At 40.0% G+C, this 16,488-nt stretch overlaps 1 protein-coding gene across 3 annotated transcripts in view; it reads right to left on the bottom strand.

Moving 5' to 3' along the window:
- Positions 1-2,886: 2,886 nt before the first annotated feature.
- The window catches only part of LOC126195222 (fibroblast growth factor receptor substrate 2), a 45,546-nt gene continuing 31,944 nt past the window's right edge, over positions 2,887-16,488 (bottom strand). For all 3 annotated transcript variants that reach the window (XM_049933745.1, XM_049933744.1, XM_049933746.1), the window contains 2 exons: positions 10,379-10,452; positions 2,887-4,896 (listed from right to left, as the gene is read on the bottom strand). In XM_049933745.1, coding sequence (XP_049789702.1) covers positions 3,340-4,896; positions 10,379-10,435 — 1,614 coding nt within the window. In that variant the 5' untranslated portion in view covers positions 10,436-10,452 and the 3' untranslated portion in view covers positions 2,887-3,339. The remainder of the gene's footprint in view (positions 4,897-10,378; positions 10,453-16,488) is intronic.

Raw genomic sequence — 16,488 nt, 5'->3', positions numbered from 1 at the left:
CGAGAGCACTAATGAGCTGCTTCCTGGACTTGGGTAGGCGCGCTGGACCCGGATTGAATCCGCCCGGCAGATTAGTGACGAGGGCCGGAGTGCTGACAAGCTTGGATGTGGTTTTTAGGCGGTTTTCCACATCCCACTAGGTGAATACCAGGCAGGTCCCCACGTCCCGGCTCCGTTACATGACTCGCAGACATCTGGTACATGTTTGCACTATTCCATGATTTACACTACACGCAGACAGCTGGGGTACACTGATTCCGTCCCAGAGCGATACGGGGTGGCGGCAAGAAGGGCATCCGGTCAACCCTTTCGATTAACCATGCCAAATCCGACTGTAACAATGCCGATCCTGCAAAGGCTGCAGGACAAGGCATAAGCGAAAGAAGAAGAAGAAGAAGAATTGTTAAACCTTTGACATAAGATAATAGCTCTTAATGAGTAGATTATGACAGCAGCTTTAATTTTTAAATTTGGTCAGTAACTACATGAAATATTGAAATCCAGTTTTTGTTGACTGGGTCCATGTCCTGGCCTAGCTGTCTTATAATATAGAGTACTAATTTCACCAACAACAACTGTGTTAATATTCTTGTCTCCATATGTTATTGGGACTCTTTCTAGGATGTCAGTTAATATGCTGAAGAAAGTGTAAAGTGTCCACACTAGCATAACTGAGCAGTACAAGCACAGAATGGCTGCCTTCTTATGGATGTCTAGCTTTGTTAGTCCAACAGCTGTCAAGTCAAAATAGTTATCTACACTAATCCTGATCAGATGTTCTCTGTTCTCTAGCTTTACAATGTGTGCCATCTTTTACGTCGGACAACATCTTTGTTACATACTTATCATATTTACCTGGATACGAATGGTGTAACACTTCCAACCCCACACATCTGTCAGTCTTTCCTGTAAGGAAATGACACAAGGAAAATTTAATTTACAAGGAACCCCTTGAGTGTGAGGTTGTAAGTTCAATCTTTAGTACAGCTCATTTGAAACTGTTGTTTAATGATGAGGACAGGAAAAATACTGGCTGCTAAAAAAGGTTTGCACCATCAAGATTGAAGGCAAACTCCTTGGGAGTTACAAACTGTGGAGGAGGTTAGGCCTGGTAGCCACTCTTGAGAAATGCATATAGAATCACACTGATGGAACACAGGATTATGAGAACTCCTGGAATGTGACGGCATGCAACCAAATGCGAAACAGTTTGTCATAGAGCTTATTGTGAAACTTGCTACCCTTCAAGGCATAGCTGCAGATAGTCCAATAATATGTGCTATAGGCATGAAAAAAACAAACAGCCAGGGGCAGAATTTGTCCAGTGGTTCCAGGTGATACGAGTTGCAATGTCACTTTGCAGGAGGAATAGTGCGCTCTAAAGGAGTATGATTTTTATATGTAGACCACGAATCAAGCAAAAGCAAGCTATTTTGACCAGCTATTCACCCAAAACAGTGCTCCTACCACAGTTGTAGTTCTTTTACACCCATTTTCCCACTCTTGCTTGCTGTTGCGTAAATATTCCCTACTGCCCCTGCAAAATCCCGATTTACCATCGAGATTAACAGTTGGCGTAATTATATATGAATGTGATAAGGCACTGATGTTAGTTGATCTTGGTACAACTCTCTCGGTACCTCTAATTTCTAGAGTTCCATTCATATGCATTTCCTCCTTAAATCCCGATAGGTCAGAGTTGAAAACAAGTTCCTTACTGAATGATGGGATAAGTTTGTTTATCTCATCTACAAATTTTCAGGCCAATTCCGTAGTCTGCTATGCATCATCAAGTTTATGCTTTGTTGGAAATTTTGTTGTCTTCTGTCTTCCAATTCTGTGGCCCTGTTTGAGGTCTGAAGTTATGCAACCATCCACTGCTCCCCTTGAAATCACTAAATCTATGTTGTGTGCAATTTGTTGTGCATAACATAGCACGTCACTATCACCCACATCTTGTAAATTGCATCGAGTATCCTTTAAACGTGCAAACACCAGTTTTCGTAACAAATGCGCCTTGTCCTCCCTTGAACATCCATAGTTTTTTATGTATTACATGGTCATATTGCTGTGGACTTATCCAAAATGTTCATAATTATTTTTTTACTATGCTGTGGATGATCTGCCATGTATGTAGTTATGTTCAGTACCACTTCCTTGGACAAATATTGTTCTTTACTACATTTCACTGGAGATGGGATTTGTGGCTCTCTATCCAACAAGTATGATGAACTACATGGGCCCTCATGTACACTGTCTGCACAGTCGACCGTAAATGACACTACACATTCCACTGACTCATCTTGCAGAAACGCTAATAGTTCATCTATCATTTCTTCATCAATCTGTGACACTCCTTGGATTCCTTTCTTATGAAATGTCAACTTTGGCAACTGTTATTGTAGATTATTGCCATTGCTCTGTTTTGTATCAACACCACTAACAACATTGTGAGTTACTTTTTGACTACGCAGTTCAACTACCTCTGTAGTGTAATACTGTGCTCACCATTGGACACCTCCAGTCCTGCCCCTGTTACCACTTAGCAGCAAATACTGTGGTTGCATGGTAGACCATATGTGGGGTGTCGAACACCGTAAACATCATTGGCCTTTTGCGACCTAGCACTCAAGGGGTTCCTCGTTAGATACGTTCTGTGACTCACAATATTATTATACTGCAAGTTGTGGTTCAGCTTGTGTGAATATGTACAGGAATAATACCAGACCAAACAGCTGTTCTTTACACTTGCAAGTACCCGGTATAAAACTAGGCACCTTGCAGAATCATGGATAATACAATTCATAGACAAAAATTTTTAACTGACACCAACAATGACCCAAATGCCAATATATGAGGGTTGAAGGTTGTGAAACAATTATGGTGTTAGTTTAATATACACATTTATTTTGTATAACACACAACATGTAATATATAATCAGGCACACAATATCTCTCAAATTTACATGTAACTATATGTATATGTATGTGTGTATATCTGTATATATAGCACTGCAGTTAAAAATCACCCCAAAGTGGGGCTAGACATTGCATTATTATCTCTTTGGCATTATTTACACTTTGGGCTATCATGCAAAAAATATATATGTATATATATGTTATATTTCTTATTGTACAATGTAAACAATTCGATGTATGAACTTCATGTTGGACACATTCCAATAGGCTCATTCAATAATATGCTTCAAAATCCTCATTAAGTCTAAAAATATCTTTGGTACAGTCAATCTTTGGACTAATTATACACCCGCGAAAAAAGGAATAATTTCCTAATTTCTTCTCAAAATATCATCGATGGAAAAAGAAAATACATTTCTTTTACTCTGTGGGGCTATTTATTGCAGGAGCTGATACTAAATCACTAATAGTTGAATTGTGCCTCGTTTTACGAGAACTTTCACTGTCATTGTCTATGCTAGGATTTACAGAATGTGAAAGTGCAACAGTTTTATTGAAATCTATTGTGGCATAGCCTTCCGAGCCACGGTGTGGAGATTCTGTTGATACTGATCCTGTTGCAGGACTAGTAGAACTAGATGGAGATGTTTGCTGCTGCTGTAAAGCACTGCTTGCAGAAGAATCTCTACTCTGATCCAGGTCAAGGACAATATAGTTGACTTGTCGATACTGGCCCAGTGTTGGTGTTATCGAGTGAGATTGATGGTTCTGAGCTGAAGATGCTTTATCAACTGCTGGAATTTGGGTAAGTGGCTGAACTGGCATTTTTGGTAAAAGGGACAAAGGAACTTCAATACTGCCAGGTTCAAGGTTTGCATAACAATGTCTAGGTTCATCCACATCCATTTCACTTTGTTGCATAGATACAATACAATTAGGGAACGTAGTTTTATTCCATGAGCTGCCATTATTTGTTTCTGTAGCTTTGAGAATGTCAGTGCCAGGAATAACATTCATATACAGGTGTCCTTGTTGAGTCTCTGACAAATCAAGCTGTGCGTAATTTGTGTCTTCTGTTACATTACCTGCCAATAATGAAGGTACATTACTAACATCAATATTTACATAGGATCCAGATGAATTACTCTGAGGGTGTTTTACAGCATCAGAATGGGTTGTGGTGACAGTTGTGCTAATCTCGCACGAGGAAATTGTGCTGGGAAGGAGGTGGGGCATCCTAGGGTCACACTCTACAGCTGGTGACAGTTTTACTGGAGTTGTTCCATTTATATGAAACAGAGGACGAGCTGCTAATTTCTTATTACTTTCTAGAACTGAAGGAATGGCAAAGTTATCTGTTGCAGAAGAAAATAACTCTTCATTAACATATGTTGCACTTGCAGAATTGCTTACTGGTGTCGGTGGAAGTGGATGAGGAATAGGTATAGGAACAGGGGGAGGAGAAGGAGATGCTGTGCCCTGTGGGCTTATGGGACCATTACTACTGCTTCCGACACTGCTCAATCTTGTAGACACTCCACTATTTTGTGACACAAATCTTATACTTGTCGGCTGTCCTGTGCGACTTCCCCTTCGCACTGGAGCAGGATCGAGGTAGTTTCCGTCTGATGATGGTACATTGATGCGTGTCGGAAAAATTGGGCCTGGGTTAGAGGCAACAGGAAACTCTCTGGATACAGTATCTTCACTGGCATTGTTGCGCATGAGGATTTTAGCCTGCAGGAGATTGAAGAGTTGTTCTGCTCGCTGACAACGAAATGCGTAAATTCCAGCACCGGTGGGACAACGACGGCCCGATTCAAAGCTGAAGAGTTCTGCGTCGAAGCCGTAACGGCGCAGACTACGAAGAGGCCATTTTATTGGTTCCTTCTTCCGCTGATAAAATATGAGGTGACTCTCTGTAATTTCCAACTGACCTGAGCTTAATCTGTTACCAGCTTCATCCACATTTATCACCTGTGAAGTAACATATAAAAACATTCAAATTGATAGGTAAATCTTATCAGAGATTATTTATCAGTGAAAACTAGTTGAAACTGATGATGACATGCAACAAATTGAAAGCAGTGGCACATGATAATAAGATAAGTGGACACTTTGAAATGTAATTGATTGATTACATTTCTTCATCAGTAAAATAATATACCTATTTAAATAAGTCTATAGTGCTATATTATAAAGTGCATTACACAGATTCTTTAAATATTTTGTGCCATGATTGGACAAAGTTTTAGAACACAGCTGCCTGTGGCCAACACCACATAGCTATTATATGACGAGATACCATCCCCCACCCCCAAGAACAAAACAGACTAATTTTTTTGTGGACAGAGTTTCTGTAGTACTGCATTTTGCTGCTAGGTGCACATAGAGCAAACATTCCAGGGTCAGTAAGCAGAGCACCACTGCTGAATAAGGTCAGGATTAGGTTTGGCAGAGTTTATACTGACAATTGTTTTGTGTGATTGTCGTGTTTGCAACAGCTGATTTCCATGAACAGTGTGTGGCAGTGAAGTTCTGCTTTCTGCTAGGGAAAAAGGGAACAGAAACCCCTGAAATGTTAAAATGGCGTATAGGATGATGCTATAGGGAAAACTCAAGCATTTTAGGCGTTTTCCCATTTCAAAAATTGTGAAATGTAAACTGATGACAAACTTCATTCTAGTCGTCCTTCCAAGGACCAAACAAATGAAAATGTTGAGAATTGTGGAGCTGTTGGGAGTGACTTGGAGTTCAGTGCAGTGATTTGTGACAGAAGATTTGAGAACGAAAAGGGTGGCTGCCGAATTCATGCCATTGCTGTGCTTAAAAAAAAAAAAAAAAGGGGGGGGGTCCCTAAATGGTCCAAACTTTTTTTTCAAAAATTATCACTGGTGACAAAAACTGAAGCTATGCTTACAATCCTCAATCAAAGTGACAAATAAGCCAGTGGAAGACTTCAAGTTCCCCTCACCCAAAGAAAGCCCGGCAGGTGAAATCAAACATTAAAACAACGCTGATTTGTTTTTTCGATGTGAGAAGAGTTATCCATTCAAAGTTTGTTCCTGAGGGTCAGACAATGAACCATTTTTTCTACTTGGGAGTTCTGAATAGATTGTGCAACAGTGTGTGGTGGATGCAGCCTTGATTCGGGGCAGTCAATTGACCAAAAATGGCATGATCCTGTTCCTTATCCCCCATACTCACTGACCATGCCGCGTGCAATTTTTTTTTATTTCCTAGAATGAAAAGAAACATGAAAGGGAACGTTTTGCTGATGTTTGCTGAGATGAAGGAAAAACAGACAGAGGTACTGTCAAGAATAATATGAGATGAATTTAAACAATGTTTTGCAAATGGAATAAAATATTACAAAAGTGTTTTAGCATAAGTGGAGAATGCTTTAGGATGCTCCTAGAACAAAATACCCATGAATGTTTGACTGCTAATGAAACAAATAATAATTATTTTGTAAACAGTTCCAAAACAGGTATAGTATCACTCAATAGCTAAATATTCAGCTGAGAGTATTGCTGAAATACAACTGCTTTGTGAAGAACAGAATTATAAACAAGATAACATAAATATGTTTGCAGGGAAGATGTCACATTAAATGGAAACTACATATATTGCTTTACTGGTAAAGGAAGACATTGTGTAGAACTTAGAAATGTTGCTCAACTGACAGCACTTTCAGAACGTTAACACGCTCAACATGAGACAGTGCGAAAAGAAGTAGAAGCCACTGTGGAATTTGGCAGGGGGGGGGGGGGGGGGGGTGAGTAGCAAATAAACAGGAAAATGTGGTGAGTGGCCAGCCAAATCAGAGTGTTTGTGGCGTATACTTCACGACTGGGATCAGTGCTGGTGGATTAAAATTCATCAAGGGAAGAGAGTACAGCAAAAATTAATAAAGATTAGAGTTTAATGCCCCACTGACGCTGAAAACTAGATAATTAAAGACAGGATACATGCTAGGATGGGAAAAAAATAGCTGTGTCCTTTCCAAGGGAACTACCCCAGAATTTGCCTAATTGATTTAGGAAAACCATAGAAGACTAAAACTAGTTTAGAGAAATCATAGAGTACTTAAATGTGGATGGCTTAACAAGGATTTGCATCCCAATCCTCTGGAATGTAAATTGTGTCTTAAGGATACAGGGTACTTATAAATGGTGGAAAAATTGAAATTTTTTATGACTTTATTAAATTCTATAATCTTTCCTGATTATATTGATGTATACATTGTAGGGTATCAAATGAAAAATGACCTATATATACCAAATTTTAAAGTTACGATCATGTATGCTGCCACGTCCACTTTATTTCTGTTACAGAAACCAGTATAATTTCGAAGAGAACTGTGAATCTTCTCTTTGCAGCGATTATATAAATGATACATTGTATATGTTGGTAACAGTGCAGGTTTTTAGTGTCTGTAAATGATTATCTTTGCTAGTAGTTACTTTTGTTTTGCTGAAGCAGTTTGTTCACATGTTACTAAATGTTTGTTGCCCAAGTGCTACATATATTTGTGGAAGTACATATCCTTTAGTATGCAATAAATATGAACTATGCTACGCATCAAGAAATTCAATAAAAGGAAATTCCCTGGTAACCAGTTCACAAACAAAGCAAGCCACACTGCTGAAAGTAACCTATGTATCAGTTCTTCAGGGAAGAAACTCCCACATGGCATGCCTCCTGGTGATTCAAATTTTGGTGTTAACAATGACACTGTTTGTAGTGGATTTGTTGTTGTTGATGCGGGCATCTTATCTTCTTTGATAAAGAAAGTGGCAAAATGTAAACAATGTGATGGTGCAGGCCGTCTGAAAATAATTGAACAGCAAAGTAGCAGGAAGGGTTTAGTGTCAAAATTAGTTGTTCTGTGTAGATCCTGCAATAAATCTACCTCGAAAATGACTTTGAACATTTTGCATAATTCATATGATGTGAATTTGAAGTTAGTGTATGCAATGAGGGCAATAGGAAAAGGAAAAAAAAAAGCTGCTCAAACGTTCTATGGTTTGATGGACCTTCCTCCTCCTCCCAGTAGGTTCAGCAAGTATATAAAAATGCTTTTAGGTGCCTTGATGGTTGTGTCTAAGGCATCTATGAAATGTGCAGTAGAAGAAACTGTAAATATTATTGGAACCAGGAACATTGCTGTCGCACTTGATGGGACATGGCATCATCGAGGACATCGTTCCCTGAATGGTGTTGTAAGTGCTACTTCTCTGGAGAATGGGAAAGTTGTTGATGTTGAGTGCTTATCTAAGTAGTGCCATACTTGCCATGGTAACACTGAAGAACATATTGAACATCAGTGTTCTAAGAATTATGATGGTTACAGTGGAGGTATGGAGTGTGATGGAGCTCTGCAAATATTTCAGAGGTTGGTGCCTGTTTATAACATTAGATATACGAAGTATGTAGGTGATGGGGACTCCAAAGCTTTAAATAAAATTAATCAGTTAAATGTTTATAGTGATACCATGGTAACAAAAATGGAGTGTTGTGGACATGTGCAAAGGAGGATGGGTGCTAGATTGAGGAAGCTAAGAAGAGAAATGAAAGGAAAGTTGCTATCTGAAGGAAAATCTCTGTCTGGTCGAAGCACACTGACAGAAACTGGAATAGAACTTCTTCAGACTTATTATGAACTGGCCATTAGACGAGCTGCACCTCTGAATGATGTTACAGTAATGAGAAAAAAAGCTGTATGGACCACCTACTTTCATAAGTTGTCCTCAGATGGACTTTGCCCTAAAGGAGCAGATTCTTGGTGGGGTTACCAAAACTCAAAAGAAAGTGGGCAAATGCACTATCATAAGCATTCTCTTTCTGAGCCTGTTATGAATGAAATAACACTAATTTTTAGAAACCTTAGTGACCCTGTTTTGCTTAGTAAATGTCTTCATGGGGGCACTCAGAATACAAATGAAAGTTTCAACCACTTCATATGGGAAAGATTACCCAAGAATGTTTTTGTAGGACTAAATACATTAAAAGTTGGTTTTAGATGCAGCAATATGTTTCAGTGATGGAGTGATAGGAACGTTGGAAGTCCTGAGAAATTTAGGCATAAAATGTGGCTCTAATATATGCTTCAGGAATGTTCTGAGGCACAGTTTAATTGGACTCATATCTTCATTCACAGTTTCCCGCAAGTTGTATTTTTCACAATTCAGGTACAAATATTTCCGAAAGTTTATAAAGCATTACTCTAATTTTTTTTCTGTAACTTGCAATAGTATGTAGTAGACCTAAGCTTTATTGCAGAAACAACTAAATTATAGAAAAAATAACATTTTTATTGGGAAAAAAATTATAAAAATTAAAATGAAAGAAGTGATATTTTTTATTCCTGTAATATACATAATATGCGGAATTAAATGGGTTTAGTACCTCAGCCATCATGTCATGCAAGTCTGGTAAAAATTGTCTCTCCTTCAAATGTATAACATTGGATTAAATGGTACCTCAATTTGAGGAAGCATTTTGGAAAAAAATTTCATCAGTTTCTTTGTAATTTTTTTAATAACCCTAAGCAGGTTCAAAAATATTCAAAGTACTTCTAATTTTTGTAGAAAGTGTGCTGCATTACCTGATATCAACAAAAAATTTGTAAAACATATACATCATAAACAATGCCTGAAAGAAATAGGTGATGATTTTTACGTAACATTGAGGCGGAAAAGTACCCTGTTTCCTTAACAAATGCACCATGTCATTTTGTAAACAAGAAAAGTATAAACAAAATGAAAATTTGTATGAATAAAGATAGTTTAAAAAGCTAGCTGTACCAAAAAATATGAAAGCACAGCTGAGAAGTCGCCAAACAAATAAGATTTTTTCACATCACTATGTAACCTATGTATAACATCTTTTCTGGTCGGTTCTGTGTTGTCATTTATGTTTACTGGCATAAGTGAATCTTCTACACGATATAAAGAAGCAAAATTAAGTAATTACTAAAAAAATGTATAACATTTTTACTATGCTGAATGAAGGTATTGAGGGAAAAAGAAATTAATATAGGGGTGGAACTGCTTTCAAAATGTTATACACTGCTAGTTTTTGTAAACAAGGAACTATGAAAAAATACAGTAATATGATGTATGTGGCAGTTATATATTAGTATCAATGTAAGAGGAGCATCATTTTCTGATTAAGCATTACTATACAACAGACAAACATTTTTAGCGTGCAGCACAGACAAAAAAAGACTAAATGGTAAGGGCTTGGATTAAACCAGTTGGAGAACATGCCAAAGTAATAGGAAAGTGAAGTTTTAAAAGTTTCATTTGCATCCAAGTGGGGATAGCAGAGATGTCATAGAGGCTTGGTACAATTTTTTTGTGCTTATTAATTGTAAAACTAGTGACATTTCTTATTGGGAAGGAATGGGTGTGGTTTTCATGTCATTGCACTATAACACAAAGTCATCATTTACCTGAAAAACATTGGGGTGAAGGTCATTGATGTCAGTTTTGCTGGAAATACACCCCATGTTATGCACTGCAGTCTCTGAAAAAGATAGACAAAGGTGAAATTACCAATTGATTATTTACAAATCCTAAAACATTTTAAGGATCTAGAGGGCAATCAAAACTACCACTACCTGTAGAATACAGATGACTTAAAGATACACAAAATTATCCTTTAAAATATTACCATCTCTCCTTGTAGTTTGCTCCTCTTTACAAAATAAATTTGTAATCATTTTATGCAAGATCAAGAAATGTCACTGACGCCTCATCAATGAAAAGTGAAAATATTAACTTTATTGTACAGGGTGATTATAACTGAAGTTCCAGTTTCAAAATGATATAAAGAAAGAACCACTGTTCAGAATGACAGCAAATTTGAATGGAATATTATTGAAGAAGGCAGAAACATTATGAGGGGGTGAAAATAATAATAATAATAATAATAATAATAATAATAATAATAATAATGCACTATGTGGTGCTGTAGGAGCAGAACATGCAAAGTAAAAGATGAGGGGTGCACGGTCTTTCCTCAGTTTGCATCTGAGATTCTCAGCATGACTGTCTCAATGCAGTATTGCACGGTGCTGGTAAAGCACTTCACAAGAATAGTGACTGAGTGCCAGTAGCTGTGCAGAAGTTCTGAACACTCATGGGTTGGTCCGGTGTTTGCCCAGTGTCTGGAGAAAAAGATTATGAAATTTGAAAAGAAAGTCTGTTTTGAAGTGCAGGGTGGTAGACGGAGGACAACAACTGATCTGGTGTCAGCATTGCAGGAGGGGTCAGATGGTGGTGCGCAAACATGCAGTGCAAGGGGAATTTCCTGAACTTGGGACATGCTTGTGAGCATGGTGCATAAAATTCTACGAAACATTCTGCATTGGAATTCACGAAAAATTTACTCATTTTCAGGTGCTGCTTCATGCCGACCTGCAGTAAAGCATATCAACTGTTACCACTTCATTCTGGAAAGGTAATTGTATAGCACGGGTTGACGGCATCGTTTATCGTAGGGACATATTTTTTTGAGGAGATGAGTCCTGCGGGTCCTGTTGCCTGTACCATCACTAGTAAATGCTCTGAGAGCCTTCCGTGCACCAATGTCATTCCAGGCCTTCAGCAGCATGCATATGTGGGTAGGATCATTTTTGTGCAAGATGGCACTCCTTGACATATTGCATAGCTAGTAAAGCAGCTGCTGCAGAGGCATTTTGGAACTGCTGGAATAATCAGCCATCATTTCCCTTTGCTGTGGCCATCCAGATCACCTGATAATCATCACTACGACTTCATGCAGTGGGTTTATCAGAAAGATGCTTTGTTCTGTTCTCTGATTACAAATACAGCTGAACTGAAGGCACACACTGAGCAACACATTCTGAACATTATCCCCAAGACATTTCTATCTGTTGTGGAACATTCTGTTTATCGATTTCAACTTGTGGCTGAAAACGATCGACAGAGTATTGAATTTGTGTTGCACCAGTCTCATGACAATCAAAAACTGATTTTTCCCATCCTATGTAGTAAGAGCTAACTAGCTGTACCAAACTTGTGTGGTCATGCACATTGCATAGTACGGTTGGTTTAATGTGCAACTCACACCATAGCCATCATATTGTGATTCATCTGTCATTTGTAGTGGAATCTATTTACGTTATGATGTTTACACACCATATAGTGGAAAGATTTTTATTAAATTCTTTTTGGTTCCATAACATTTTCCACTTATTCAATAATATTCTGTTCAAATTTGACATCATTCTGAGCAGCAGTTCTTTCTTTCTTTTTTCATGCAGCATTTTCAAACTGCAACTTTAATTACACTCCTGGAAATGGAAAAAAGAACACATTGACACCGGTGTGTCAGACCCACCATACTTGCTCCAGACACTGCGAGAGGGCTGTACAAGCAATGATCACACGCACGGCACAGCGGACACACCAGGACCCGCGGTGTTGGCCGTCGAATGGCGCTAGCTGTGCAGCATTTGTGCACCGCCGCCGTCAGTGTCAGCCAGTTTGCCGTGGCATACGGAGCTCCATCACAGTCTTTAACACTGGTAGCATGCCGCGACAGCGTGGACGTGAACCGTATGTGCAGTTGACGGACTTTGAGCGAGGGCGTATAGTGGGCATGCGGGAGGCCGGGTGGACGTACCGCCGAATTGCTCAACATGTGGGGCGTGAGGTCTCCACAGTACATCGATGTTGTCGCCAGTGGTCGGCGGAAGGTGCACGTGCCCGTCGACCTGGGACCGGACCGCAGCGACGCACGGATGCACGCCAAGACCGTAGGATCCTACGCAGTGCCGTAGGGGACCGCACCGCCACTTCCCAGCAAATTAGGGACACTGTTGCTCCTGGGGTATCGGCGAGGACCATTCGCAACCATCTCCATGAAGCTGGGCTACGGTCCCGCACACCGTTAGGCCGTCTTCCGCTCACGCCCCAACATCGTGCAGCCCACCTCCAGTGGTGTCGCGACAGGCGTGAATGGAGGGACGAATGGAGACGTGTCGTCTTCAGCGATGAGAGTCGCTTCTGCCTTGGTGCCAATGATGGTCGTATGCGTGTTTGGCGCCGTGCAGGTGAGCGCCACAATCAGGACTGCATACGACCGAGGCACACAGGGCCAACACCCGGCATCATGGTGTGGGGAGTGATCTCCTACACTGGCCGTACACCACTGGTGATCGTCGAGGGGACACTGAATAGTGCACGGTACATCCAAACCGTCATCGAACCCATCGTTCTACCATTCATAGACCGGCAAGGGAACTTGCTGTTCCAACAGGACAATGCACGTCCGCATGTATCCCGTGCCACCCAACGTGCTCTAGAAGGTGTCAGTCAACTACCCTGGCCAGCCAGATCTCCGGATCTGTCCCCCATTGAGCATGTTTGGGACTGGATGAAGCGTCGTCTCACGCGGTCTGCACGTCCAGCACGAACGCTGGTCCAACTGAGGCGCCAGGTGGAAATGGCATGGCAAGCCGTTCCACAGGACTACATCCAGCATCTCTACGATCGTCTCCATGGAAGAATAGCAGCCTGCATTGCTGCGAAAGGTGGATATACACTGTACTAGTGCCGACATTGTGCATGCTCTGTTGCCTGTGTCTATGTGCCTGTGGTTCTGTCAGTGTGATCATGTGATGTATCTGACCCCAGGAATGTGTCAATAAAGTTTCCCCTTCCTGGGACAATGAATTCACGGTGTTCTTATTTCAATTTCCAGGAGTGTATATATGTACATACTTTACTGTGTCTCAACCAGTCAGAAGATACTTAGGAAACTGGTTCTAAATGTGTAATTCTGTAAACCAAAAACAAAACTTAGAAATCCTCCTCTCTTTGTTCAGAGAAACAGCCAGGTTTGAAACTGGTTCTGTCAAATAAATTGTACTTCTAACTGGAGCCGCATTTCACTACTTAAAACTTGTGAAAAAGATGAAGCTGTCATCAACTGTAGGGTTGGGTTGAATACCACAAAGAGCTTTACTAGGCACGGTCCTGGTATGCTGCTGGCCTTCTCCAATCTTTGAACTGATTTACCCCACCAGGACCTACAGTTGAACTGGGATTCTGAACCACAGTGCACTGTTGCATTTTTCTTATTAATAAACATTGCCATATTTGAATTAAGTGAAAAGTGACAGATAAAAATCCAAGGAATGAGCAGGCCATCAAACCCAAGATCTTTGGATTTGGTCTGGCACTTAACCACCAAGCTTTCACTGTAAAATTGCAAACAGGAAGAATAGCTGGCCAGAACTTATTTCTAGGGGGTGACATTTATTACTACCGGTAGATACATTTAAAAATGAAAATGTTGTTCATAGCTTTCCGAACTTTTAGTTCCTTCCTCCGGAGGGAAAATGGGGTCGGTTGGGGAAGGTTGGGAAGGAGGGGCAGTTCACTCAGGTCCCAGATTGAGAGTGACGCACCTGTTGTGTGAACAAGATGAAACAAAGAGGGGTCTCAATGTTAAAGACAGTTCCAAAAACTAGGAGCAGTTTTTCATTTTTGTACTGTCTTCTGGCAGTACTGAAATGTTGTCTTCTGGAGTTAAGTACTGGCTGACTATTCTGTCTTCTCATAATTTTACAGTTTTCTTGAATTCTCCTTTTGATACAGAAAACTTAGAACCAACACACTGCAAATACATAGATATAATTTTTCTGCTCATATCATGTAAACTTGATTCTGGTTGACATATTGACCCTGAATGTGAGAAATTTTGATCACTAATATAAATTCTATTATTAAAGGTGCCACGATTTTGAAAGGATTGATTATACTATAAATAATCATCATACTCGCAGCCTTGGTGAACCAGATCTATAACTGCAGCAAGCAGAAATTATCCTTTTAGTAGGCCTTTCATGAAATGTACTTTTAGGCCCCATAAGTTGCATACAAGTTAGTTAATCATCACAGCTATGGCTAAGAGCCTCATCAGTCTGTTGTTTCCTTATGTAACAATATGAAACTAGTGACCTCTAGCTATCTTTTTTACCAATACAAGCATTTCTTTGTTGGTCACCATTATTATGAAGTTGTTATAAGTCAGGAAAATGTACAGGGAATAAATGACTCATAATAAATAACCTCAAATAGTTTCACCCCTTCTCCAGAAGAATTTGGTTACCACAGGTGGAGGAGTAAAGGTTTGGGAAAACACCCCGTCAATGTTCAGCTCATTAGAGAAGGAGTAAAATCTTGGATTGGACACAGGTGAGAAAGGAAATCAGCAATGCTATTACTTAAGAAACTGCCCAAGCATCCACCTCAGATGAATTTGAGAAATCACATAAAAATGAAGTCAGTGTGGCCAGACAGGGATTTTTAATCTCACTTCTCCCAAATACGAGTACAAATTCAACATAAGAGGTGGAATGATAGTTGCTAGACTCATGCTGGAGGTTATTATAACTTTCCTGATCACTGCAACTGAGACTCAAGACAACCTCCATTATTTCATTGTCATCACGGAATATCAGACTCTACTGGAGTGAGACAGTAATCTATTGAATGAAGCATGTCATTCTCAATGGAGAGAAGTCTTCCGAACTAAGAGTGATTTCAGGTGTGCTGAAGGGGAGTGTCGTAGGACCATTGCTATTCACAATATACGTAAATGACATTGTGGATAACATCGGAAGTCCACTGAGGCTTTTTGTGGATCATGCTGTAGTATATCAAGAGGTTGTAACAATGGAAAATTGTACGGAAACGCAGGAGGATCTGCAAAGAATTTACGCATGGTGCAGGGAATGGCAATTGAATCTCAATGTAGACAAGTGTAATGTGTTGCGAATACATAGAAAGAAAGATCCTTTATCATTTAGCTACAATATAGCAGGTCAGCAACTGGAAGCAGTTAATTCTGTGAATTATCTGGGAGTAGGTATTAGGAGTGATTTAAAATGGAATGATCATATGAAGTTGATCGTTAGTAAAGTGGATGCCAGAATGAGATTCATTGGAAGAATCCTAAGGAAATGCAATCCGAAAACAAAGGAAGTAGGTTACAGTACACTTGTTTGCCCGCTGCTTGAATATTGCTCAGCATTGTGGGATCCTTACCAGATAGGGTTGATAGAAGAGATAGAGAAGATCCAACGGAGAGCAGCATGCTTCATTACAGGATCATTTATTAATCGCGAAAGCGTTACGGAGATGACAGATAAACTCCAGTGGAAGACTCTGCAGGAGAGACACTTAGTAGCTCGGTATGGCCTTTTGTTGAAGTTTCGAGAACATACATTCACCGAGGAGTCAAGCAGTATATTGCTCCCTTCTACGTATGTATATCTCGCGAAGAGACCATGAGGATAAAATCAGAGAGATTAGAGCCCACACAAAGGCATACCGACAATTTTTCTTTCCACGAACAATACGAGACTGGAATAGAAGGGAGAACCGATAAGAGGTACTCAAAGTACCCTCCGCCACACACCGTTAGGTGGCTTGCGGAGTATGGATGTAAATATGTTTGCTAATGTCTGGATCACGTATGGTCGTCAGTGTGTCAGGGCCATGAAAGGGTCTTTTCTGACTATCTCAT

The sequence above is a fragment of the Schistocerca nitens genome, chromosome 7 (assembly GCF_023898315.1).
Source record: "Schistocerca nitens isolate TAMUIC-IGC-003100 chromosome 7, iqSchNite1.1, whole genome shotgun sequence".
In the NCBI taxonomy this organism is placed as follows: Eukaryota; Metazoa; Arthropoda; class Insecta; order Orthoptera; family Acrididae; genus Schistocerca; species Schistocerca nitens.
Note: the sequence above shows the minus strand (reverse complement) of the source record. Positions and strands in the feature narration are given on the sequence as shown.